The following is a 26984-nucleotide window of genomic DNA, read 5'->3' on the forward strand; positions in this document are numbered from 1 at the left end:
CCAAGGCACACTGGTTTACCATGTGATCAGTCTACATGCTTAATCAACAAACTGCTTGTATTTCAGCCCATAATACCTGATCCCCTCGTCTGATGAAGTGTGCTTAGAGAGCACATGAAAGTTTACGTTCTGAATAAAACTTGGTTGCTCTTAAAGGTGCAACTTGACTCCTGCCTTGTTCAATTATTTGCAAGATGGTTCTCTCTCATTATAAATATTTGTTTCATAGCAACAACAACAACAACAAATTCACAGAACTCATCCATGACTTGGAATGATACATTTGCCATAGTGTTTTGGCGGGAAAAGAGGCAAGTGTCTTTCATATCATATTTTGTGAGACTCTTTTAAAGCTGTTTAATGCTGTCCGTATGCTCTTGCTGGATTTTAATTTTGGACTTAGTTTTCAGTGTTGGGTTTTTAATTCTCAATGACTTTCATGGTATAGGTATTTATTCTGTTTTACTTCATAAGATGTCTTGAGTGGTTTCTATGGTGGAGAACTGTGTATGTGTGTGTGCGTGTGTGTAAAATGTGTTGTCAAGTCACAGATGACTTATGGCAGTTAGGAGTGTCCGGAAAAAAACACAACACTTTGTATTTTTCAGGGTTCAGTATATTGAACTGAAAAATTACAGTATTTCCCAATGTTCCCAGATCCCAATACTAGTATGATATTTGGATTCAGGAAATATTTGTGAAAGCCAATTTCTTTTCAGCTCCACTCTGTGAGGACCAGGAGAATCAATCTGGAGGGTATCTGGGGTTCTGAGGAGGCGGTTTTTTGAGGTAGAGGCACCAAATTTGCAGCTTGCAGTATAACTGCTGGTGCCTCTCCTGATAACAACCCCGAAGTCTCAAAAAGGATCATGGGTTCCAATTCTGTGGGCCTCCAAAGAAACTGCTCCATCCTCCATTGAAACCAATGGGGGGAAGGTGTTTAAAGGGATCATGGTCCCTTTAAATGCCTTCTCCAAGCTGCATGACTCCATGAAGGCATTTAAAATGCTTGCGGTCCCTTAAAGTGCTTTCTGGGTGAACTCACCAACCTAGGATTGGCTGGGGCAGTGGGAAGACAGGATCAGCTGAGGTGGCATGGAGCTGTCAGATCTCACTGCCCTGGTCAATCCTGGACTGACTCCGGTTTGGTTTATGCTGAATGCAGACCCCTAATGGCAACCCCAGCAAGGGGTTTTCAAGGCAAATGAGAAGCAGAGGTGGTTTCTCATTGCCTTCCTCTACATGGTCTTCCTTGGTGCTCTGCCTTCCAAATACTAACCCTGCTTAGCTTCCAAGATCTGATGAGATTGGGCTATACCATGCTGCCTTCCCTCCCAAGAAGCATCATATAACTGATAAACTATAGAACTAATAAATATAGGCTGATTTAGCACACTAACTACCAAGTTCTAAGATCTGCTGTGATTGTATCTAAGTGGTTCAAATTAGATATGCAGATTATTCTTTCAGTTCAGAATCTGGGAGAAAAAAAGCTGTGCCAGTGTTTCAGTGTTGATGACGACTTACCATTGCAGTGCAGAATACATGGATGTGTGAGACCCAGGCTGAAATTGCTATTCATCTGTGACATTTACTAGATAGCTTTTATCAGGGCTTTTTATGTAGCAGGAACTCTTTTGCATATTAAGCCACACCCCTCTTATGTAGCCAATCCTCCAAGAGCTTACAGGGCTCTTATTATAGGGCCTACTGTAAGCTCTTGGAGGACTGGCTACATCAGGGGTGTATGGCCTAATATGCAAAGAAGTTCCTGCTACAAAAAAGGCCTGACCTTTATTATGTTACTGTCTCTGAAGCCTAATTTCATTTAGGAGGTAAACCTGCTTCTTGACTAAACCAGTTCATGCTTCAGATTCAGGTTCATATGACATAAAATTATTTTTAAAATTCCATCTATATCGAAAACCAGAGGGATAAGGGTTCTATTCTAGCCTTTCAGCTAACAAGCTAGTTTTTCTTGTAAAGGAAATTGTTCCCAGATTAATCAAATGCAAATCTCTGCTGCCATCAGGCATCATTAGGATCCACTCCTCCGATTCACTAGGCCTGTTCTTCAAATCTTAGGCCAGGAAGATCTGGCAACTCCTATATCACATATCGCAAGACAGGTACACATTAGTTTCTTACAAAGAAAATAGCATAATAAAATCTGAAGGGGAAACTTGTATTGGAAAGTCAAAACTTTTCAGTCGTCAATATTCTTGCTATGTGAAGGGAGGTTTAATTTAATCTCTAACTCTGTTCTGCAGTTGCAGTTTTCCACAGACGATTAAATGTAGCAAATCACACCTCTTTTATAGGTAAAATATAAAGGCTATGTTCCTTGAAAATGGAATGCCACATGTGTATTATTTTTATGAACTGGAATGATGGGTAAGCAAATGCCATGGGAAAAATGAAGTAACGAGCCTCCATCTGTTCTACTTGGCATGGAATGCTGCAGAATTTAATAGCAATTTTGCTGTTTAAGGATAACTGATGAATGTTCCAGTTTGTTTGCAATGACGTGCATTCTACCTTTTTACCTCTAGGTTTTGCCAGTGAAGGGAAAGATCTATAGAGACTTTCAGCATTTTCTATTGCCAGTTTGGCTGTACAAGTGTCAACACTAACAGTGAATAATGCACCAAAATGGCAGTATTCAATGAGCTGGGTTTTTAAAGTAGTATTAAGCAGTCCTGTGTTTGAAACTGTGGCATTGGGTTAGCATGGTCTGTAATGTGTTTGTGTACAACCACTGATGACCACAACATGGGGTTTAGTGCAGTGAAAACCATAAATACATGCCGTGGGTTCTTTTATTTGTAGCAGTTGCTTAAGAAACATGTTATTGATGATCACCGTATTATATGTAGCCTTTTGTTATAGAACAGTTATACTACAAATATAAATACAGTAGCCACACTGGTCTTTTGAAACAAAAGCTCACAGGGCCAGTAAGCAAACCTTTTATTAGGACCTAACGTACATTATGCAAGTTTTTTAGTTTCACAGAATATTCCTATGTTTGTAATTTTTTTAAAGCTAAAAATTGCAGAAATATTTTTGAGGAGAGTATTAAGTGGTTTGTTCAATTTGTTTCATTCTTTAGACTGTTAAGGACAAAGTTCTCATGCTGACTAACTGGGTTAGAACTATGCAAATAGTCTGAAGCTATACAGAGTTGTGGTGACCCAGTTTTTCATTCTGATGGATCCCCAAGGAAGGCAGACTAAATCATATATTAAACAGTATAAAGCCACAATAAATAATACAACATGCAATACAACACAAGCAGACTACAATTTACTACCCAATAAACCCCAGCACATTAAAATATGAACTGGCATCATAAGCCAATTATTATGAGAAGCTATTCCACAGTTCAGCAGCTAAACAAATGTCAAAGAGCTTACAAACTGAAATCGCTTACAAACTGAAATTGGTCTTTCAACCAACTGGCATGCTGAACATGTTTTCAACTATTGTGAACATGCTTTTTTTAGAGGCACTGCTACCGTGGTTGACTGTACATATGGTTGTTAAATTCATGGAGATATGGGAACAGTGCCTGGTGAGGGTGGAGTTTGGTGAAGGAAGGGACTTCAGCAGGGAAATGATGCCATAGAGCAGGGGTGGCCAAACTGTGGCTTGGAAGCCACATGTGGCTCTTTCACACATATTGTGTGGCTCTTGAAGCCCCCACTGCCCTATCAGCTGATTTGGAGAATGCATTTAGAGTTAGTTGCTTTCTTTCCACCTCTCTCTCCCTCTTCCCACTCTCATCTATTGGCCTTCCTTTCTTCCTCCCTTGTCTCACAGCTCTCAAACATCTGATGTTCATGTCTTGCGACTTTCAGACATCTGAGGCTCATGTCTTGCGGCTCTCAAACATCTGATATTTATTATATGAGGCTCTTTTGTTAAACAAGTTTGGCCACCCCGGCCATAGAGTCTATGCTGCTTCCTTACTCTGGTATTCTCTGGAGGTCTCCCATTCAAATACTTGCTAGGGTCAGCCTGCTTAGCTTCTGAGATCTGTTGAGATTGGGCTTGTCTGAAGATCTTGATGTGCTTCACAAAGGTTTGGATCCCATTGATCATTTCTACTGGTGGAAGGGATGGTGGGTAAAGCAGTTTTCACCTGTTTCCCTCTCCCACTAAAGGTCTCTGATTTTCCTTAGTCCTTCAGAAACAGCATTTAGGATATGCGCAGCAGCGGGAATAGGGAAGCAGGGGAGTTTTGTTCCACTAATGGAAGTGCCTTCCATTAGCGGAAATGTTGGGAGGATCCAGTCCATAATTTAAGAAGGAATAGGCTAAGGCTGGTTCTTTAAAAGAAAGTACCTTCTGTTCTTTTTTGTCAACTGTGAGCAAATGTATTCTTGTATGTGTTAGTACAGGGATGAGCTATTTATTCCTGAACAGTCCACATAGATAAATGTGATTCTGCTTTGCTTGGACATAGTAGAACCAGGTAAACACTTTTAAGTGAGACTCACTCTTCTGTTTCAGCATCTCCACGCCCTGCTTTAAAAAGACTTTCAGTACTACTTTAAGATGAAAACACTGAGCATTTCCTTTCATAATCAGCTCCTGTAATCTTTGTCAGTTAAACACAAACTTAGCATGTAAACTATATATAGGGAGTACTGACTGCTGCATGATCACTTCTCTAATACATACTGGCACACCATGCCTTTTAAATTCTTTTTAATGCTGACTGTACAAAGGGATGTACCCAAGTACAGTCTGAACCAGGTTCTCCATATGGTCTCTTATGGGCTACAATTAGGCTTGTCAGTCTCCAGGTGGTGGGTGGAGATTGGCTGGAATTTCAACTGGTCTTCAGAGGTCAGTTTCTGCAGAGAAAATAGCTGCTTTGGATGGTGGACAGTATGGCATTATGCCTTGCTAAGACCCCTCCCCTCCCCAAACCAAACCCCACCTTCAGGCTCCACTCTCAGTATCTCCAGTTATTTCCCAACCCAGTGCTGGCAATTCTACCTAGAATTCTCCTTTCCCATCTTTATTAAATGCTTGTGCACTTTCAGTATTGGCAAGATAGACTGCTCTGAAGACATCACCTCTTTTACAGAGAGTGAAAGAGCACACATAGATAAAGTACAAAAGATTAGAACAGGAAAGCTTTTATGTTCCAACATATCACAGAACATAACATTCTGTCTTGCTGATTTTTGAACACACACACACAGGGCTTTTTTTGAGCAGGAATGCAGTTCCGGCTGGTTTGGCGTAAGGGTGTGTGGCCTAATGTCCAAATTACCTCTGGCTGGGCCTTTTCTACAATGTCAGGGGTGTGGCTTAATATGCAAATATTCCTGCTGGGCTTTTTGTATTTACAAAGCCCTGTATACACACACACTCTCTCTCTCTCACACTCACTCTTTGTCTGTCTGTCTCTCTCCCCCCACCCTCCCAAAGGCTGATAACTGAATTACAGATCTTGTCATTTGGTTTTTTATTAAATGATTTCCTGTAGCATTTATAACTCAGAACTTCTAGGTCAAAATGGCAGGTTGGTATGCACTTTCCAGCAATTCAGTCAATCATTTTGTATTTATGGTTTTTGCCAAACTGTCTACTCAGCTGCAACCAGGTGTACCTCCTCATTGTTTTAGTCCTGAATTGGCATTATGAATTGCAGCACATTTTTAATTTTCAACTTTGAAATGTGGCATAATGCATTTTGATTTCATGCGTTATTTTTCTAATCTCCTGTTTAATGTGTCTCTTTGGCTGATAATAGACGGCCAGTTCAGGGCAACTTGCAGCCGGCCAGAAGAAGAGCGCCCCAGAGCTTCTGGATGGCGCTGGAGGAAGGGGCGGGTCTTGGGCGGCCCGGGAGTGTCTGGAATGCTCATGCGCCCCGCTTACGCCTCCCCGGGCACTCGTAAAGCACTCTCCGGCTTTCCAGATGGCTGGCTGCCGCCTCAGAGCTGCCTCAGTGAAAAGGGACCACTTTCCAGTGGTTCCTTTTTGAGGCGGTTGGAGCGTCTTTCAGGACGGGTTAAGTGCGGGATGGGGGCAGGTGGCAGATGTTGCCGTCTGGCCAGTTTTTTGGGATTGACTTCAGAGGCGTCTCTGAGTCAACCCAAAGTGCCGGTCTGTAATCAGCCCTTCTGTCCTAAAAAGCTCACTAGCTCTTCAAGGCAAAAAAAGTGAGAGAGAGACAAAAAAAAAAATATTACATAACGTAATAACATTACACTGCATTTTACAGATGGAGACATGGATATGGTGTTTGTTTTCTTATGGACAACAGCCCAGCACTTGCTTGTAAACAGTTAGGGCAGATTCCTAGGATTATGCAGCAGTAGTGGAGTATCTCATGACATCTGGATCAGACAAGGGCCAATGTCTTTCTGAGACTTTGGGTGTTTTTGAAATTTTGAGAGCAGGATGTGAGTGTTACCACAAAATGGCTGCCATGCAAGGCTGGGGCCAATTATCACACAATGTTGAGAAATTGAGAACCAAGCATCCTGCTATGATGGAGGCAAGTGTTTCTGAATTAGAGTTTCTTGCAGTTACAGAGGTGAAGCCTTATAGCACAGGTGTCAAGCCCGTGGCCCTGAACCTGTATGGGAAAGGGCGGAATATAAATCAGCCAAATAAAATAAATAGATAAAATAAATCAGGCCCTCAGAGGGCTCCAATCAGGCCGTCCAACAACTGGCTGTCATCTGCTCCATTTTCCCTTGCCGGCTTTTTTCGGTTGCCATTTTGTGTTTCTCCCCGGATAAGCCAGGCAGCACAGCAGCCTTTCCCTCTGCCTCCTCCCTTTTCCCAAAGGGAGGAGCAGCCTCAGCCAATGAGGGAGCTTGGCTCTATAGCTCTGCTGGGTGATTAAGTTTGCTAGGCTCAATTAATCACCCTGCAGAGCTACTGAGACAAGCCTCTCTTCCTTCTAATTAATGGCTGAGGCTCCTTCCCCTCCTTGTGCCCTGGTGAAGGAAAGAAAGAGCCAGAGTTTCCTTTGCATAGTCCCCTCCATCAGGAGAGCTACAAAGAATGCTTTTAAGAATAGCAACGTTTTAGTGAAGGTATGAGCTTTTTGCCTTGCTACAGAGAGAGAGAGAGAGAGAGAGAGTTTTGTTGGGTTTGTTATGGGTGTAACTGGGTTCCCCTCCTCTTTTTCTCTGTACTCATGCCCTCCAGTCTTTCTCAATAGGAAAGCATGTGAACTATTTAGAAGAGAAATATAAGCATTAGGCTGAGAGTGTGTTCCATCCCAGGTTTACCCAGCAAATTTTCCTTAATTTTTCTTTCACATTTTCCTTTGATTGGGGGTCTTGAATTTAGACTTCCCAGATAGTAGGCTGGCACTGACCACTGTGCATGGCTGTTTCTCTGTTCTTGTAGTAGTTTTTTTTTGGGGGGGGGAGTTGTATTTTTTTTAGTTATAGTCATTTTTCTGGGGAGAATTATAGTTTTTTTGACAAGCACATAGTCCTCAATCTGTGCCATGGTGCCTTCACATGTTCTTGCCTAGTCTGTGAAGCAACTTCTGTACAAAAGCTCACAGTGCTCAGCTGTTTCCTGTTCCTCTGAGTCTTAGGCTCAAAGCATTGACCATGAGATATCTGTAATGAATGTCAATGAATCAAAAGTAGGTTTGCAATTTACAGATGTGCACACCTGAACAGCACATATTCAAGACCGGTACAGCACATTGTCTGTAGTTTTTGATGCAATAATTCATAGCAAGAGGTGACATTTAGCAGACTGTAAAACAAAATATTGCAAGCATGCTAATATTTTAAGCATGTCTTTAATTGTGTGTCTGTGCCCTTTATAAAGTTTATATGTCTGCTACCTGGCATTATATTTTATGATACACATGGACCGGCCCGACAAGGTCTCATTTATGTCAAAGCCGGCCCTCATAGCAAATGAGTTTGACACCCCTGCCTTATAGGTTCTTTGGAGGCTCCCTCTGGCTTCAATGAGGTAAGAGAAAGCCAGGGCTCATTATTTGCTTTTAGGAAGACATGCTTTTGGTCAAAATGCAAATGGGTGACAGGAAAGCTACCAGAGGATGCTGTGATGCTCACTGATGACAAGTTGGGGATCACTGGGATAGGAGACAAAGGAAAACTAAGATTGGAAGTGGTATGGGAAGCAACCCAAAGTATTACTTGGAAGGTTAGAGTTTTATAAAATAAGCAGTTATCTAATCTACAATAATAGCTGCCCCAAAAGGGAAACAAAGGCCAGTTCATTCTGTTGATGATGGCTATCACAGCAGATTTAGTTGTCATGAAAACCACTTTATAAATGAAGCTGCATTATACCTTGATGATGATGGCAGTTGGTTGCATTATTGTCATTTTTATGTGGTGGGATTTTTATCTAATGCATAATAACAAAAGCAACAGGTTTATTTAAGTGCAGTTTCTGTGTGTTCAGTTTTAGATTCATTATTAATGTAGTTGACAGCTGTGATGGACTGCACTTTTAAAATGCTTAGAAGTGCTGTACAAATAGATGAAGGACAGTGAAGGATTAATTCTTCACAGAAACAGAGAGCCTTGAGTGACAGGCTACTCCAAGCAATCTGATTGGTTAATGACAGCTGAACAGAGAAAGATTTGAGAGCTGCATGCTAAGGAGAGAGTAGGATTGCTAGCTATGGGTTGGAAAATACTTGGAGACTTTGGGAGTGGAACTGGGAGAGGGCGGGGTTTGGGGAGGGGAGGGACCTCAGCATGGTAGAATACCATGTAGTCCACCCTTCAAAATAGCTATTTTCTTCAGGGAAACTGATCTCTGTTAGCTGAAGATCAGTTGTAAAAGTAGAAGATCTCCAGGCCCCAGCTGGAGGCTGACAACTGTAGGAGAAAGTCAGTCAAATTTCTGTGTTGACTGAGTTGAATCTAATTTCAGCCATAGCTGAAAAAAGTTTAACACAGAGTATTGGGGGACAGTTATATGGAAGTTAGGGAAGTTAGCAAAAAACTCCCACTTGGGCCAAGGAAAAGGGATAGATCTTCTAGAGAGGGAAGGAATTTCCCTGCCAGTCTAAACAGGGTGATAGTTCTGAAGAGTTCAGAGATCCCTTGTCTGGTGTGGTTAAAAACTGCCTTTAGAGACCTTAAGAGTAAGTTAAAAACTCAAAATGAGTACTGGTGTTTTAAGTGAAGGGGTTTTGGTACTGGAAAGAGTGTACCAGCTTTCTGGAAACCAAAAGAGTTAGAGAATACTCAAAGAAAGTGTACTGGAGCATTTGGGGAAAACACTGGAATGAGGGCCTCTCATAAAGATTTTAAGTCTCTGTGAAAAGCTTAAGAACTCTTATTAGCCTGAAACATAAGAATTAATGTCTGTGCATGTACTAATTTTACATCATAGTTATGTACACTGAGTTACCGCAGAAGTTTTATCTCTGGTTTCACCTGACTTTCCCCTCTGTATAGCATAAAATATTTTGTTAATTTGGAATATAAAAATGTCTTGACAGCCATTAAATTAAATCCTTCCCTCAAGTTCCTGGGCTGAGCGAACAGCCAAAATTGTACTGTGAAGAGGGTGGGGCAGCCAGAGTTCTTCAGGAAAGAAGAAAATCATTACTAGGGCAGCTCAGTTAGACAGGGAAAGAATAACGGAAGGGAAATCTTGCCTCTGAGGGAGAGAAGTAGATGGGGGCCATCATAGCAGCATACCCGGTTTCATCCACACAGTGAAACTGTTCTCTTTCCCAATTTTTCCCAATAGGAGAAAGACCCTCTAGCTCAGGAGTGGCCAACGGTAGCTCTCCAGATGTTTTTTGCCCACAACTCCCATAAGCCCCAGCTAGCATAGCTGTTGGCCACCCATGCTAACTTATGAGAGAGTTAAGTGGTGCATTTGGTGTCAATTTAAACAAGCAAGGAGCAATGAGAACAAGGAAAATACAGCAAAAGTGTCCTCAAGGGAAGGATCAGCATAATGAGCTAGAAATTGCTACTGATCATTATTCTGTTATTGCTCTTCCTGTCAAAGTGCTCACCTCACAAGCCACCCTCAGTTTACGGAACATTGTGATTCTCATTTGCGGACTCACGAAGGGCTGCTGTTTATGCTAATGAATTTTTCTTTAGTGCAATAGTTGTTAGCATGTGAAGCTGGTTTCCCAGAGGTGTCATGGTTGCCAAGAAGATACACATTTCTCAGTTTAGAGGAAAAAAGATGACTGAAGAGAGGGGAATATAGTATAGGTTTATAAGATAACTTATGGCATGAAGAAAGTGTATAGAATTTTTTTTCTCTCCCTCTTCTACCTTCCTAGGATGTGGGGAGGGAGGACCTGATGAACAGACAAAAGAATTACTTCACACAATGCATAATGAGCTTATAAAATTTGCTGCAACGAGATGCATTGATGACTACTAGCTTTGAAGGTTTTAGAAGAAGATAAGACAACTCCATGAAAGAAAGGTGTGGTGTTATCCAGTAGGGGACTTCTCTTCCATAAATTCATCTACGTTTGGTGGCAGTGAATATCTGAAAATCACTGTGGGAAATAATAGGGATTCTTTTGCCTTGGAAACTTGCTTCTAGGCTCTTTGGTGACTTTTGGGTTGGCTACTATGGGAAGCAAAGGGGTGGACAATGTCTATTAGCTGAATCTAGCAGGGCTATTTTTATGTTCTGTCTTGGTTGGTTCCACCTCTCTGTTGTTCCTGCTGTCAATCTGCAGCACCAATACCTTGCTTTGACTATCTGTTTGGGGATCAACAGTTGAATCATAAATCTGTCCTTCTAGTCCCTTTCCTGGAGAATGTATAGCATGCTACATTGTATCTTTCATTTTTCATTACCCACCTGTAAATATAAGCCATAATTCTACAGGAGTTCTAAGGAAAGCTGACAGGCAGTGGTGGGGGGGTGGTCTCATTCAGCATGACTCATACCTTAAGATTCAAGTTCAATAGAACCTTAAAACCAAGAAGATTTTGGGGTTATAAACTTTTTAGAGTCAAAGCTCCCTTTGGTATCTGACAAAAATCTCAACTCTGTCATGGAACTTGCTGGGTAGTGTTAGGACAGTAACTCTCTCTCTCAGCCCAATCTATTTTTACAGGGTGTTGTGAGGGTATGTTTTTTTACAGGGTGTGTATGCCATGTGGGATCCTTGGAGAAATGGTGGAATAGAAATGTCCTAGATCAGAGGTTTCTCTGGTGAAGGTGGGTGCCATGACACCCATAAGATTATAAGAGAACATAAGAGAAGCCATGTTGGATTAGGCCAATGGCCCATTCAGTCCAACACTGTGTCACACAGTGGCCAAAAAAACCAGGTACCGTCAGGAGATTCATTAGTGGGGTCAGGACACTAGAAGTTGCTCCCCCTCAAGCACCAAGAATACAGAGTATCACTGCCCCAGAGAGCTGCATCAATACGCTGTGGCTAATAGCCACTGATGGACCTCTGCTCCATATGTTTACCCAATCCCTTCTTGAAGCTGTCTATGCTTGTAGCGATCGCCACCTCCTGTGGCAGTGAATTCCATGATAACTTCTCTGGTGTCCACCAAGTGTTTTTAGAAAGTTGGTGAGACCAGATGGAGCTTTTGCCCAGTAGGTCTTCTGAGCGGCTATCGGAGATTGAATTGGCTGTGCAGATTTTTAAAATATTAACTTGAGCAAAAACTACCACCACAGCATGAAGGTCTTTGTGACTGAAGAAGGGCAAGAATTGAACCATAAAGCAAAATCTGTCTTGAATTTTGTCTGGTTCGTGGTTCGTGAACTGAAGTTCTGGCAGGTTTACCGTCATGAACTTTCACAAACTTTTGAAGCAGTTTGTGGTGATTCATGAATACAGCAGAAAGCAGAGGTTTAAAGGGACTCTGAGTTCTTTTAAAACCCTGCTTTCTGTTCCCCAGGAAAGCTGCAAAAACAACTAAGTGGCAGGGAGTACCTCCCCCCACCGCTCAGCTGTTTTTCAGACTTTCTTGTGCAGTCGCTTTACAGGGACTGCAAAAGAAAGTGAAACAGCTGAGTGGTGGGGAGTGCATTCCTGCTGCTCAGCTATTTTTGGGCTTTCCTGTGCAACCCCCGGCATCTCCAGGTTCAGTCCCCGGCATCTCCAACTAAAAAGGGTCCGGGCAAGTAGGCGTGAAAAACCTCAGCTTGAGACCCTGGAGAGCTGCTGCCAGTCTGAGTAGACAATCCTGACTTTGATCGACCGAGGGTCTGATTCAGTATAAGGCAGCTTCATATGTTCATACATAACCCCCCCCCCCAAAAAAAAAGACAGCTGAGCAGCTGGGTGCTCCTCTCTGCCACTCAGCTGTTTTTCAGGGTTTCTTATGTAATCTCTTTAAAAGTTAAAGGGACTGCACAAGACAGCTCAAAACAACTGAGTGGCAGGAAGCAGGCTGCTCCCCGATGCTCAGTATGTTTTTTGAGCTTTCTGCAAATCCTGTTTAAAGTAACTACAGTCCCTTTCAATGGGGTTTACAAGGGCATGGACCATAAACCTTTAATTTTGGTTCATGGTTTGGCTGTGAACTGACACAAACTCCTACTCTCATGTTATATGTTTTTGTAAGAATTATGCAGTGTTTTAAATACTTATCCCAAAACAAAGAGTTTTGCTTGGATTCAACCAACTTTACATATGGTGAGAAAGGAAGGAGAGGGTCCCCTTTGACCTATGCTGGGATCATGAAACTGGCTGGACAAAAGGTATGTTCAATGGAGGATGTAGTTGAGGAGGGGAATTAGGTGAGATTGAATGAGAGTCCATTTTTTAAAAAATACATTTTTAAGATACCTTGATTGCAGGCTAGGACTCTCATGGCGATAAGTGGAAGTGCAAAAATTACTCAATAGAATTTAAAAATATATAGAACGTTTGTGTTTCAGTAGTGAGAGACCAGTAGGTAGAACAGATTGCTTATTGGGGTGGTGAACTTCCTATCACTTGCCACCTTCCAACAGATAAATTGCCTTTCTAAAAATGAACTTCTTATTAAAATAAAACTGTGTAGCTATATTGAGCTATGCATGTTGAGTATGTACCGTCTGTTCAGCTATCACATGACAATTATTGCAAGTGAAGTCAGTTGTGGTGTGAGACCTCAAAATTTATGACTACTACAGGAGCATTTGGTATAGGATAGCTAATGAAGGTATCATCAGTGCACTGAAGCCATTATAAGTCTATAAGAAACATTTTAGAATACAGCTTTTGATCCATTTCAATATTTATGGCTTGTTCTGATGGCCAGTTAAGATGTTTGGCCAGGAATGCTGACACAAATGTTCACTGATGCAGCATAAGAATCCAGGAGAAAATTCTGACTATTTGCATTCAGATGGAAACCTCCAGGTCCCTCCCTACCTGTGACTCAGTGATCGAAGAGTTCCTGGTTCCCAGCAAACAAGTATGTTATAATGTCTGAAACATAATGATTAGGATTTGTTGTTTGCCTGACAAACCAGAATCTCAAACCAGGAGCTTAAATATGGTTAAAGGAATCTGGATAGTAGGCAAGAGAATAAACCAAAGCTGGTTTGCTGGAAGCCAGCAGTTTTCCAGTCTTTAAGCCATTCAAACAGAAAAAAGGGAGAGGGAGCACAAGAGCTGTAAGACTGCTTGTTCACATACCAACACACCATGATTTGTCATTATCTCGAAGTATAGACTCATAGTCAGGATTAGATTTGAGTTAATAAAGCAGCAGCATTAGCTTGGATGCAAGAATGAAAATGACCAGGCAGCTTTTCACATGATTATTTGTCTGTTTAGATAGTTACACTTTGCAGTCCAGAACAACATACATTTTTCTCCATTCCTCCATTTTTATCTTCAGAACAAATAGGGATGCCAGCCTTCAGGTGGGACCTGGGGATCTCCTAGAATTATAACTTGTCTCTGGACTACAGAGATCAGTTTGCCTGGAGCAAATGGATGCTGTGGGCTCTATGACATTGCACCCTACTGAAGTTCCAGCCATCAACCAGGGGGGCCTGGCAACCCTAAACAACAACCTGGCTGCAATCCTACTTTCCCTAGAGTAAACCCTATTAAATGTGGGACTTACTTCTGAGAAGACCCGTTTAAGTGCCCCCACCCAGATGCAGTTTAGACTGAGAGAGAAAGAAAGATTGATAGTATAATCCTAAACAGTTATACCTTTTTAAGCATGTACCTTTTTATAGGATGGCATGGTGTTTCACCCAGGGTCGCCAGGTGAGTCTCTATGGCAGAATGGGGATTAGAACCTGAATTTTCCAGATCCTTGTCCAGTGCACTAACCACTACAGGACACTGGCTCTTGATATATTCTGAGAATAAAGGGAGGAAGGTCAGCTACTTCCAGGAATTTTGAATTGTATTTTGTATTGTATTACTGAATAAACTGTTTTGATGTGAACACCAAGACTATTTATGGTGAAACAGAAAGCTAATGAGAAATAATACAACCAAGATTTGGATCATTAAGTGTATGTACCAGCAGGTGCCTCAAATGAAGAAATAATCTGAGAAGCGAAAGAAGGCAGAATCAAAATTATATTAAAACATGACTAAGAAGAATGTAGGTACAAATATCTTCATTCAAATCAACAGGGCCAATAAAAGCAGACAAGGTAGCTTGTAATGTTAGAAGCAATTGAGATGCCAGAATTGAACAATTAACATTGTTTGACCTTATTACAGAAAGCAAAATACTGGAATCTGTTAGCTGATGCTGTAGTAAACAATGCAAAACCTAGGACAACTAGTATTGAAGAAATAACTAGAAGTAAGTAGTGTTAATATATTGCTCCAGCAGTGTTAAGAAGTTGCATACATCCATGCCACAGAATAGTTCAAAGTCACCAGCTGGGTATAAGGAAGAACATGCAGCATTTTGTGGGATTAAGGTAGGGATATGGAACTCTAAAGTTCAAGTCAAGGGAGAAGCAAGGACACAGAGAATTTAGACACCTATCATTTCAACAGCAGGAAGATTTGAGTACTAAGATAATATTATCTGTAATGAATGGAAATTTTGACCTAGGACTCACCATTAACTCTGTCTGCTCATATCTGTTTCTCTTTTTCTCATACTTTATTTCCATCACTTAAAGAGAAAACGAAAATAGCAGTGACACCATTGGTTCAACCCAACTTAGATCAGAAAATCATCCAGTCACGAGTCACAGCCTACTAGTTGGAAAAAGAAAGCCCTTCTTGTAGTCCAATAATTTCAGACTATTTGGGATCCTTTAGCCGCCCTGAGCCACTTGTGGGAAGGGCGGGATATAAATCCCGAATAAATAAATAAATAAATAAAAATAATAAGTTCATTAATGGCAAACAAACTTCTCTGAAAATAAATTGTCCATCATTACCTTCCCCTGCAGTACACAGCCACAAACTATTCTGTTTTAGGGCACACTTTGTGCTGTGGTTGATTGATGTGCTCCTAAGTTGCAGAAACATAACATTTGCAGAGGGTTATGGGTTTTGTGGTATGTTGAACTTTTTGTTATCCAAACTGTTATATGTGTGAAGGTCCTGTAACAGGCAAAAACACCCCCTCGCTAACATGGAGCAAGCATGTGTATTTGGATTCTTTAAAATATATTTGGGATCTTAACACTGTGTATCATGGTCCAGATTCAGACCAACATATGAACTAATTGGGGGGGGATAGTCTTTGTAAATAGAAAAGATTTTTATTTGAATAACAGAAATGGGTTTGTCAGACCCCAGGTCCCAGCAGGGGATCCCCCATTTTTGGGGCCTTCTCCCCAGCACAGGCCAGCTGGTCAGTGGGGGAAACCCCTCCCCTAAACAGGGACATTGTCCCCAATGTGATGGCACTTGGGAGTGACATCATTGTATCAGGGACACTCTGGTTTTTTTGGGCAAACTCTATTAAGCTCAATTTAATCATAGAGTTTGCCCCAAAACCAGAGTGTCCCTCATGCAACATCCCCAATGCCACTTCCAGGTGATGTCATTGTGTCATCCCCACGCCACCCCAGCTCTCTGCAATATTTACTGAAGTCGATGTTTGTTCTTCCATGTTTGCTTTACAACAGAGTTCATTCTGACCCAGTGCAGTGTTTTTCCAGTCTCTCGCCTTCTTGTCGAAAAATCAGTTTTAAACTGGGAGACACAGGCCCAACAGAAGTGCATTCAAAGATCCATATGATGAACAACTTTCAGAGCATATAGTCAAGGCTAACAAGTGACCTCCAATTCAGTCCCTCTGTGACAAGATGACAGTCTTATTAGCCACCTCTATGAAATGATCACTCAGATGTTGCATCAATTTACCAAAATTCCCCTTCAGAAATGGCACGTTAGGCATTCTGAAAGATTTAAAAAAATTTGTTTAGGTTTATTTGAACAAACTGGCAGGGAAGGTAATAGACATTTACACAGTGTTTGGGATTTTGTATTGATGGACAAAAAGTTACATATAATCACAGAACTGCATCTTATTCTGCTGAATAAACAAGAGATTTTTTTTTTTACTTAGCACTGTTTTGCATTTACTGAAGGTATAACAGATGTTCTAGATTTCCTTCTGAACTTCACACTGGTTAATCGACCAGTCTTGAGAATGCACTCAGTTTTATTTACAAACAATTTTAGTTTATTAATGACAATAGATCATATATACAAATATAACATTGTTATACATAGACAGCGTAATATTACAATTTAATACATAAATAAATTAACCTGAGAAACTGAGGGGGGATGGTCAAGAAAGAATAATTTTTTTGTGTATTGCCCGTTGGTTAACTGAGGAAGAAAAGGTAAGATCAACATCAATTTTATCCAATATGGAATACCACTTAGCATAAAAATTCTGAGCTGCTTTTAAGGGATCGGTAGAATCAATATCAGCTGTGATTTTTTCCATCGTAATAAAATCCCAAATTTTAAGAAATCAGCTGTCCATAGATAGAATGGAGATTTCCAGTTCTGGGCTATTATCGTTTTAGCTGCTGTTATGAGGGAAATAATAAGGGATAGTTTGGAAGATGACGCCTTGACAGAGATGCACTCAGCTTTATCCCTTTGTTTAAGACTAGGACTTTTCAACTAGATTATTTTCTCTGGAAAGATTGTTATTATCTTCTCTTTAAGATCAATAACCTAGGCTTTTGGCATGTTTAGGGCCTTTAAGTGCCACTTCAAACCAGATGCAAAATCCTTATCTTCCAGATTGACACTCTTTTCATGCTGTGTTTTTTTTTTTTTTTTTTTTTTGCCACTGTGTGACAGAGTGTTGGACTGGATGGGCCACTGGCCTGATCCAACATGGCTTCTCTTATGTTCTTATGAATATTCAGCTTTTAAAACTGGAGAATTCCCCTCTCCAGTTGTGATTCTGTGTTTTACATATAGAGAGACTGTTCAACATCCTCCAGAGTCTATTCTTTTTTCCAGAGCCACACCACAATGGCTCTGAAATAGACTCTGCTTTTTAGACTCTTCTCACACTAGAGAGTCTCTCAACAGCCAATACTCACTTCTCCATCCACTCTCCAACTCTCCCAGTCTTCAACTGCCTGTCATCCTCTTCCCAACAGTTAGCTGCAGTTCCCCAATCAGAGTGAGTTCCATGAGCTGTCAGTCAGGTCAGCTAACTCACTCTTATCCAAGCAACACTGCCTATAACCATGCCTCTGCTTGCTGTTCATCATACCCTCTTAGGGTGAGTTTTTGCTCGATTAATAGGAGACATCAAGCAGCCATAAGGAGGGATGGGAAAGGGGCACCCAAAGATGCAAGGGTGATTAAGGGGGAGGATATTACTCTTTTGGTAATGCTCATTATTAAGAGAGCATTGTGGGTAATCAAGATCTTGGTAACAAGAGTTTTTACTGTAAAAAATTAAATGGTTCAAAGGATTGATAGTAATCTGATGTGGTAGGAGATGCGAGAATGCTTGATTTTGGCCTGATGGTACTGCATAATGGGCAATGCTGTGCCTGTTGTGTCACAAAAGTTTGTTCCTTGTTTCTTTTGCTCAGCCAAGGATCAGGTGAAGCATTTTGATTGAAAGGTTTGTGCAGTTCTCTTCATTCTTTCTCTTCCTTAAGCTGAAAGACAGTTAATTTTTCTCAGATTCATTGCTAAAACTTAATTAGCAAATCTGAATTCTCTGATTTGGAAATGTCACTGGTGTGGTTCCCAGTACTTCTATATTTTCACATTTTGTAGTTGCACCAAAATCCGAAATTCATGGTTTGTTATCTCTAATTAGCAAACATCTGCCTTGACCTAGAATTTCTTATGCATATGTTTTCGTTTTCCTCTGAGCAATCACAACCACCAAGCTCAGTTTTAGAAATGGAAAATCTGCTTTGCATCAAATGTGCTTTCCAGAGTCTGCCATTATAGTCACTCAGTTTACTGAATTGCCATTATTTTAAATATAAACATCAACAATTAGCCTTTGTCTTTTCTGATGACAAACCAGTCTGGAGACTGAGTTATGGGGGGAGGGGACATGAAACAAAACACCTGACCATAGAAGATGTGCATAAGGAAAAATTTTGGCTTGAAGGTCCTTAGGATGGAGGTGATTGCTGCTGTTTCTGTATGAGAGTTTTCTGAGAGAAGCTTTGAATGAAGGTTAGAAGGTAGCTAAACCAGTTAAATAATATTCTTTTCAGGGGGCACCATGGGCAAGATTGTAAACCAAAGTGCCAAAAGTGTTATGCCCAGGTCAAACTGGATATTCTGGGTATTGAGAGTTCTAAAATTTTCTACAGTATTTCAAAGCAAACTGTTTAACTGAAAATCTGAGTAGAGAAACATGCTCTAATGACAAGCCATCCAGTCCTTTCCCCTTGCAAAATAAATTCCCATAAGAGCAGGGCCACTGCGGGGGGCGGGGGGGGGACCATGGAACAAAATTCTGAGGGTCTGTGAAGCTGGAATTGTGATGCATTCAGCAGCAAGCAAAATCAAGTATTTTAAATGTGTGGTGAAAATCCTGTCACTCACTCCGCTGTTTTTACAAATAACATTTTTCTGTATTCCTTAGAGAGAAAGGCTCTGGGCTTTCTTGAGTGACTGCAAGTTGTAGTTAGTAGGATTGAGATGTGTGAAGTATTACAACCCTGAAGGGATGGAGTGGGACTTTGTAGCTAATGTCACAGTGCCTGTTGTTGTTTGTATGTGTGAGTGTTTGGATCTGATTTATTCAAGCTAAGTGGCTGCAGTGCTGTTTGTCTTACTGTTTGGAATCTTTTCTATCAATTCTCCCATAGACTTTAGTGTTAATACTGGATTTCTGTCATTGTTTCATCCAGAAATTTGGAAGTGTGGGTATACTGGGGAGTACTGCAGTCCTCCTGAGGTTTGTCCAACTTGGATATGAAATCGTGGAAGTACACAGTGCTGAGAAGGGAATGTGTGTGTGTGCGCGTGCGCCTGTCTGTCTTTCACTGCTTGGGTTGCCAACCTCAAGGTAGCACCTGGAGATATCCTGCTATTAGAATTGATCTCCAGATGACCAAGATTAGTTTCCTAGAATAAAATGGCTGCTTTGGAGGGTGGACTCTATGGCGTTATAACCTGCTGAGGTCCTTCATTTCCCCATCCCTACCCCCCCAGACTCCACCCCCAAAATCTGCAACCCAGAGTTGCCAGCCCTATCCCTTGCAACCAAAAGGAAATAAAAACTGAATAGAATTATGAAAATAAAACAACTATAATGAAAGAAATTATAATGAAACAAAGTCATATGAAACAATCCATAATGAAGTAGTCCCTTTTGTAATTAATAATGAAAATGAAAGAAAGAAAACAAACTCCCATGCACAAATCTGTTTTACTGTTCACAGTGGTCAGTTTGTAGTATGCATGCATGTTTTCTCAGAAGTATGCCCTTTTTTTCACTAGGGTTTCCCAAGTAATTGTCAGCAACCCTCAGCAAGCCAAGTCATTGTGAGCTTTGAGCACATTGACAGTAGAAGGCATAGCTTGCCCCAAAATCCTGCTTTGCTAGTGTTATTGAACTGTTTGCTTGCCAAAAAACTCGCAAAGCACTTTGAGCTAGATTCCCACCCCCCAATTTGCCTCTTCTCCTTCGATGCTGACCAGTGCTAGCTGATTGTTATTTGAGAGTGATTTGTTTTGTACTGTATCTTATAGAAGGTGCACTGTTTAAATCATAGGCTAAGTAAAATCTGTTCTTTAATATGTTTTTTACCTAATGAATGTTTATTATTATTATACCTCAAGCCAAGTTTTGCTATGATATTTGGTTTGAATCAAGGTTCTACCTCTGTGTGCCTTGAGGGTTCAGCCAGGAGCTCTATCACCTGAAAGGTTTGGAGTCCTGGTGCAAAGATTTGCTTGGATTTCCCATGAGGCTTGCCAAAGAGACCCAACTACTAGTGGCCAGTCATTCTTCAACTGGTCATAAAGATGAATAACCCTGACCTCAGCTTAAAGATGAAAATCTATGTAATGTCTGTCCCCCCACCCCGTCCCCGCATTTTGAAAAGTATATCCCTAAAACAACCGTTGCCAGACATTGTTTTCTCTATTAGCCAATGTGCAAAACACCAGAGAAGAGGTATCTATCTTGTGCTGCATAAACAGAGTTTTGTTTTTGAAGGTTGCTAGGAAGGGGACTAGTTTACCTCTGGAATATATTATGCAGTCAGAGAGACACAGATCTTCACATAATGAATCATGCTTTGAAGTGTTTTTGATGAGAAAACCATAGAAGTGGATATTCCAAGCTCTTGTAACTTACTGTCCCCTCCCCCCCCACATCATTCTGACTGACTCACATTCCAAGTGAACTTAAATGGTATCCTTACATGCTCTGTTTGATTCATGGTCCACAAAAGGATTTCTAGCAGCAGGCAGACAGGAGTCAGATTAGTCACTGACACTTACTGTGTTTATCAGTAGATTCAGTGGGGTAGCCCTGTTGGTTTGAAACAGCAGAACAAAGTTTGAGTCCAGTAGCACCTTTAAGACCAACAAAGTTTCAATACATAGGATACAATGATGAAGTTTGCTTGCACATGAAAGCTTATATCATGAATAAACCTTCATTGGTCTTAAAGGTGCCACTGGACCCAAACTTTGTTCTGTGTTTATCTATATAATCTTATATATTTTTTAAAAAAGTTATTTTACTAAAAGGCATTGATAATTTTGATCTAAAGTTTCTTGGGTTGTGCAGTCAGAACACTCAGAAATGTATGTGCAAGAGTTGCCATGTTATGATTTTAGACATCTGAACTTCAGCATTTCTTTTGATCTCAGTTTCTGGCTTACTAGGTGCAAGAGGAAACCTGAAAATGTTTGATTTACAGCTTCAGAAATCTCTTGATTTCTCTTGTTCTTTCAAGACATTTTACAATGTAGTACAGTGGTGCAGAATGGTAAAGCTGCAGTATTCAAGCTCTCTGCTCACTACCTGAGTTCAATCCCGGTGGAAGGTGGGTTCAGGTAGCCAACTCAAGGTTGACTCCACCTTCCATCCTTGCTGGAGGTAAAGTGTAGATGACTGCAGAAGGCAATGGCAAACCACCCCGTAAAAAGTCTGCTGTGAAAACATCATGATGCGATGTCATCCCAGAGTCAGAAACGACTGGTGCTTGCACAGGGGACTACCTTTACCGTAAATATGCAGATTCTTACTGATTTGATTTTGGTGTGGAAGGGCGGTCTGGCATCCAGATGTTGGCTTTGCAGCTAACGCTTCTGTTGTGGGAGTACTGCATATTCACAGTACTCAATCTGCAGGTCCTTTGTTTGGCACTGAGAGGTGCCCCTTTGCACATTCTCCCAGCTGTCTAGGAACTGCTTAACTGTGCATGGTTCCCATTCGGAGGCTGTTTAAAAGATCCAATATTGGAAATGCATTTGATCACATTGCTCTTTTGAGAGGAAGGCGTTATTTCATATGAAAGAACTATGCCAGTGGTTGGGTCATTGACAGTCCAGTCCAGTGTAGAATTATTCCAGTGCAAACCTGTGGAAATCATGGAAACTCTGGCAGGAGTCTCTGTTAAATGTTCTTCCTGCCACATGGGCCATTTAAAGCTACATGAACCATTTAAATGGGACCTAATCTCATTGGATCTGTATCATATGAAAATTGAGGAAAATTGAGGGAAGGGATTAATGACTAAGTTCAGAAAGACCAGTCTATAGTCTTATGGATAAAAAGAGGATGTAAAGCAGCAATATTCAGAAATAATCCTCCAGTTGAAAAAGCAGAATGCAATATAATTTGCTTGTTGAAAATATATTACACAACTATATGTTGCTTTTATCTAAAAGTCATTTCCTTTATAAATCTACAGACTGTATTAGACTTTTAAAAAAAGATTTCACATTTGATAATTGTATTACAGGTGTGGTATACTTGTAAACAACATATTGGTAAGGCTGTATTGGCAGTGTTTATTCAAGTCCAACAAGATTTTGGGGATGGAAGCTTTAGAGAGTTAAAGCTCCTTTTATCAGATACAGGACCAATGGTTATCTTTTGATGCTACCTGACAAAGGGAGCTTTGACCCTGAAAAGCTCATACTCCCAAAATCTTGTTGGTCTCTAAGGTGCTAAGACTTGCTAGCTCTTCTACTTTATACCAACACATCTACCCTCTCAAAACTGTATTGACATATTTTTAAATCTTTAATCTTGTTCATTTTTTTGTCTTCTATTTCGTCTGTGATCTGTAAAAGTCTTTAAACTATTGTTACTTTTAACCAAATTTCTCAGATTGCTTTCCAGAAGTCTGAAAGCATTTTTTAAAAGTTCATCCAAGTTGTAAATTAGTAAATGAGAAATGGTCAAAGATTGTCTCAAGGTCACTCTCCAAGAGTGAAACATGAGATGCAAATTGAACTGTGGTCTTCAATCATGTTCTCATAGACCAGAGCTCTCTCATCCACTGAGGCTCATTAAAGCCTCATGAATATATATATATATACAATAAGCATGTATCTTTAATGCTTTTTTAAAAATTTTGCTCTGAAGAAGCTTTGGGTGTTTAACAAGCAGGGCCTTGGTTAAGGCTTTTTTAGTTAGTACTTGTCAACTCCTGCTGTGTGTGTCTGTCTATGCAGCTGTTTCACTTGGCTAAAACTAGCGTGTCTGTTCCTGATTCTGTAGTAACTTTCTTTTGGAGTAGTCTTTGGAAAGAAGTCCACAAATACTCTCTGAGGAGATGCTTGCAATTATGGGTATGCACCTTATAACAATGGTGCATTCTTAAAATGTTTACATTCTTCTCAAAGTACGGTTGCCAGGTCTGTGTTGGAAAATACCTGGAGACTTTGGGGATGGAGCCAGGAGAGGGCAGGGTTTGGGGAGGGGAGGGGCCTCAGCATGGTACAATGCTATAGAGTCCACCTTTCAAAGCAGCCATTTTCTCCAGGGGAACTGATTTCTGTCAGCTGGAAATCGGTTATAAAAGCAGATCTTCAGGCCCCATCTGGAGGTTGACAACCCTATCTCAAAGAAATGTATGCTCAATGGATACAGCTTGCAGTAGAATTATCAATAGTGTTCTTAGAACAAGATGAACAAAACCACCAGTTTTGTCAAATCAGAGTTAACTTGTAAAACTGACTGCTGATTGGTGAAGTTCAGTACATATCTTGAAGTGCATTTTATATTTTACTGTTGGATCAAAAGATAACTATTGGGCTTATTTCCAGGGAGCTACAGGCCTCAGGCTCATCCCTGAGCAGTAGATAGTTGTAATTCAGTGGTATTTCTTAAAATTCAAATGAGTGTAGTTACTGCTTGTTTAGCATGGGAATGAGCAGTAATCAGCTGTCTGTTTACTTGAAATTTGATGTGCCTTTTTCTTCTCTATTTTCCCATCAAGATAATTGTTGGAGAAACTGCTGTGTTTTGCCTACAAATGGCCACGCGGGATTTTGAAAACCAAGAAAAAACAATCCTAACTGGAGACTGTTGCTATATAAATCCACTGGTGCGCAGGACTGTCAGATTCCTTGGTAAGAATGTTTGGTGTTACTTTTAGTTCTCCATTAATAATGTGGTGTACAAATGAAGACAGGATAAAACCTCTTATTTGAGTCTTGGTTATTCAAATTACATGCCACAATGCTTGCTATAACATTGTTAGATAATATAACCTGCACTCTTGCTTGTCCATACTTGTAGTTTTTTGCACAATAATCAAAAGATGCATAGTTTTAACAATGTATCAATTGTACTAGTTTTCCAAGAACAGAAAATAAAACCACTCGAATCTATTCCAGAGGAAAAGTACTTTATGAATATATGTATTATTTGTATTGGGTTGAATCTAGTCAGCGTTTTTGCAAGTGTGAAGTGGAAGAGGGGTGAACTTGCCCAATTCTGCTCCTCTCAGCAGCCATCCTGTGCGGCTTTTCATCCAAGCAGGTCTCATAATTTATAGTGTAGGTTTTTTAGTGGTCAAAAGGGCCTCTCCTTCCTCTTGCACCAGCCAAAAGCTGATGTGAGCTACTTTGTTGTCACTTCTGAGAGGATTACATCACTTCTGTTTATCTTTGCCTTGTCTCAGCTGAGAAAAAAAAATGGCTGTTGAAAGATGTAGCTGAAAATGTTCTCTCTTTCTGGGATTGGTTCTTGCAGGGTTTAACTCTGTTGTTAGATCCTCACTAAAGTATTCAAGAATTGCTTACTCTGTGGAATCAGGCCACCTAACTTGAGTTATTATTTGTGAACACCGTGTACAAACATATGGCCTGTCTTCTCTGAAGACCTGTTCAGTTTTTTTGAGATTTCCATAGGCCTTAGGTACTCACTCTGTGGCTCCCTCAGCCAAAAGAGCAACATTTACTTCTGTCCCTGGTATGAGGCCTGCAACTCAGAGAGGCTCCCAGTTTACCTGTTCTTCCAATAGCAGATGTTTCAAGGTGGAAACCACCTGCCAGTCTCAAGTTGTATCAGCTGATGTTCTTGTCCACTTTTTTGAAACATGGATCAGGTGTCACATTGAGGAACAGTTCTCGTAAGAGCCATGTGGAATCTCAGAAAACCATATTTGGCTGCCAGATCACTGAGTATCTTTGCCATAGGTAGTAGTATACATCATAGATGTAGTACTATTTATTTAATCTCAAGAGTTGGAAGAGACCACCAGGTTCATCTAGTTCAACCCCCTGCTGACACAGGAACCACAACTATAATATCCCCAACAAGTAGGTGTTCAATTGATACTTTTAACAGTTTCCAATAACAAAGAATCTATCACCTCGTGAGGGAGAATGTTCCAATGCTGAACACACCTCCCCATCATGAAGTTCTTCCTCAAATTTAAATGAAACCACCTTTGCTGTAAATTATATCCATTATTAGACTTAATCCAGGTCATCCAATATGACTGCAAATATGTCCGCCCCATGCTCACATGGTGATATTATGTCACTGTATCTTTACCCTATAGGGGAGCTTCATGTCATGGAGATGTTTTTTGCAATGTCGTTGTTGTGAATAATGTAACCAATTGTCTTGTCTATATGCCAGCATGTGCCAAGATGTCATCTAAGATAGATAAGGTTCTGACCTCCTGGGAACGGGAGGCATAGCTTGGTATGCTAGCTTTGGCTTAGCTCTATTCCCTGCCTTTATTGCACAATAAATTCTATTTCTTTCCTCCTCCACTGGACTTCGCTGAGTGTTCTTATTGGTCAAGAACACTTAGGTCACAGCATTTGTGTTACATTTTCAAAAAAAGAAAAAAATGCCATGAATCAAAATTATCTCTGCAGTGCAAGAAATGTGACACCTGCCCCATGTTTCAGAGGCATCTCAAAACATTTATTTGCTCTTGTAAGAAGTTTTCAAAGTATTTTAAAGCAGATGTGATCCTTTTCAAGTTCAACTGAAGCTTGATATTTCTAGATGAAATTCTAGGGATCTTGATAACACTCCTCCCTGCTCATCTTGGAAGAATTTACCACTTGATAGCACATCTGCTTTTTCATTTCAGTAATCAGATGAACACATCTCTTCTTGATGAACAATGAATACCCAAGTTCTAATATATGCAGTTTTCATAATAAACTATTTGGAATAAATAGCTCCTCAGTTCTGTTAATGTTTTGTTGACTATGCAATGTGGAGAAGCTTATTCAGAGGCAGAGAAATGCTAAGAGTGTGCGTCTAGCAATATGAGAGATTCAGCACTTCATTTAACTTGGTTGGGGAAGAAATAAAGTTGAAAGGAGGTGATCCAGTTCCCCAAATATTATTTTATGTTGGCAGTACATGAATCTCTAGAAACTTGATGAACTCTGAGACTTTCTTGGCTGGTAAAATTGTAGATGCATAATTATAACATCTGTTCTCCGAACCCTCTTCTGTAAAGTTAATTGTTTGAACCCTTACATTATAACCTGCCCTGAGCCTGCTTCAGCAGGAAGGGCAGGTGAGAGAAAGCGAGAGAGAGAAAGCCTAGCACAAAGCTAGTTACACCCTTCCAAGCCCATTGATCTCAGTGGATTTAGAAAGTTGTAGCTCTTCTTAGTATTACACTGTTAAAGACCATTATATAAGGCAGCTAGGCAGCCTTCTTAAACTGGCGAGTTACACCAGTGCTTTGAAAGAAGTAATTGAATGCATGAAGCTGATACAACCCAGCCTTTAAGGACTGCAACTTAATTTGATAATGTAATGACCTATGGGAACTACCCAATTTAGCAAAGAAGATGCAGGATCTTTTTGGAAAATGTCCAGACTTGTGTATCAGTCACAGTAACAGTGTTAGTTACTGCATGCGAACCTCACATTTTATTCAAGCATTTTCTGTAGCCATTTTACCTTAGTTTCCATTTAGATACCACTCAGTCCTTTATTGTAGCTCTTTCTCTGTTTTGCCACCATTACTGGCTCTTCCATTCTTTCCATTCTGTCCCAGCCCCGACATCACCCAAGTATATGGTCTTGCCTGCTCCTTCACAAAGGATTCTTCTACCTTTTGATCTCAGGGTGTGAAAGGTAACATAGAATGGAAAT

General features: G+C 40.5%; 1 protein-coding gene across 2 annotated transcripts in view; it reads left to right on the forward strand.

The window, feature by feature from the left end:
• Positions 1-26984, forward strand: part of PLPPR5 (phospholipid phosphatase related 5) — a 104395-nt gene that overhangs the window by 16948 nt on the left and 60463 nt on the right. For both annotated transcript variants that reach the window (XM_060232207.1, XM_060232208.1), the window contains exon 2: positions 23842-23974. In XM_060232207.1, the coding sequence (XP_060088190.1) occupies positions 23842-23974 (133 nt within the window). The remainder of the gene's footprint in view (positions 1-23841; positions 23975-26984) is intronic.

This window comes from Heteronotia binoei, chromosome 2 (assembly GCF_032191835.1).
Source record: "Heteronotia binoei isolate CCM8104 ecotype False Entrance Well chromosome 2, APGP_CSIRO_Hbin_v1, whole genome shotgun sequence".
Classification (NCBI taxonomy): Eukaryota; Metazoa; Chordata; class Lepidosauria; order Squamata; family Gekkonidae; genus Heteronotia; species Heteronotia binoei.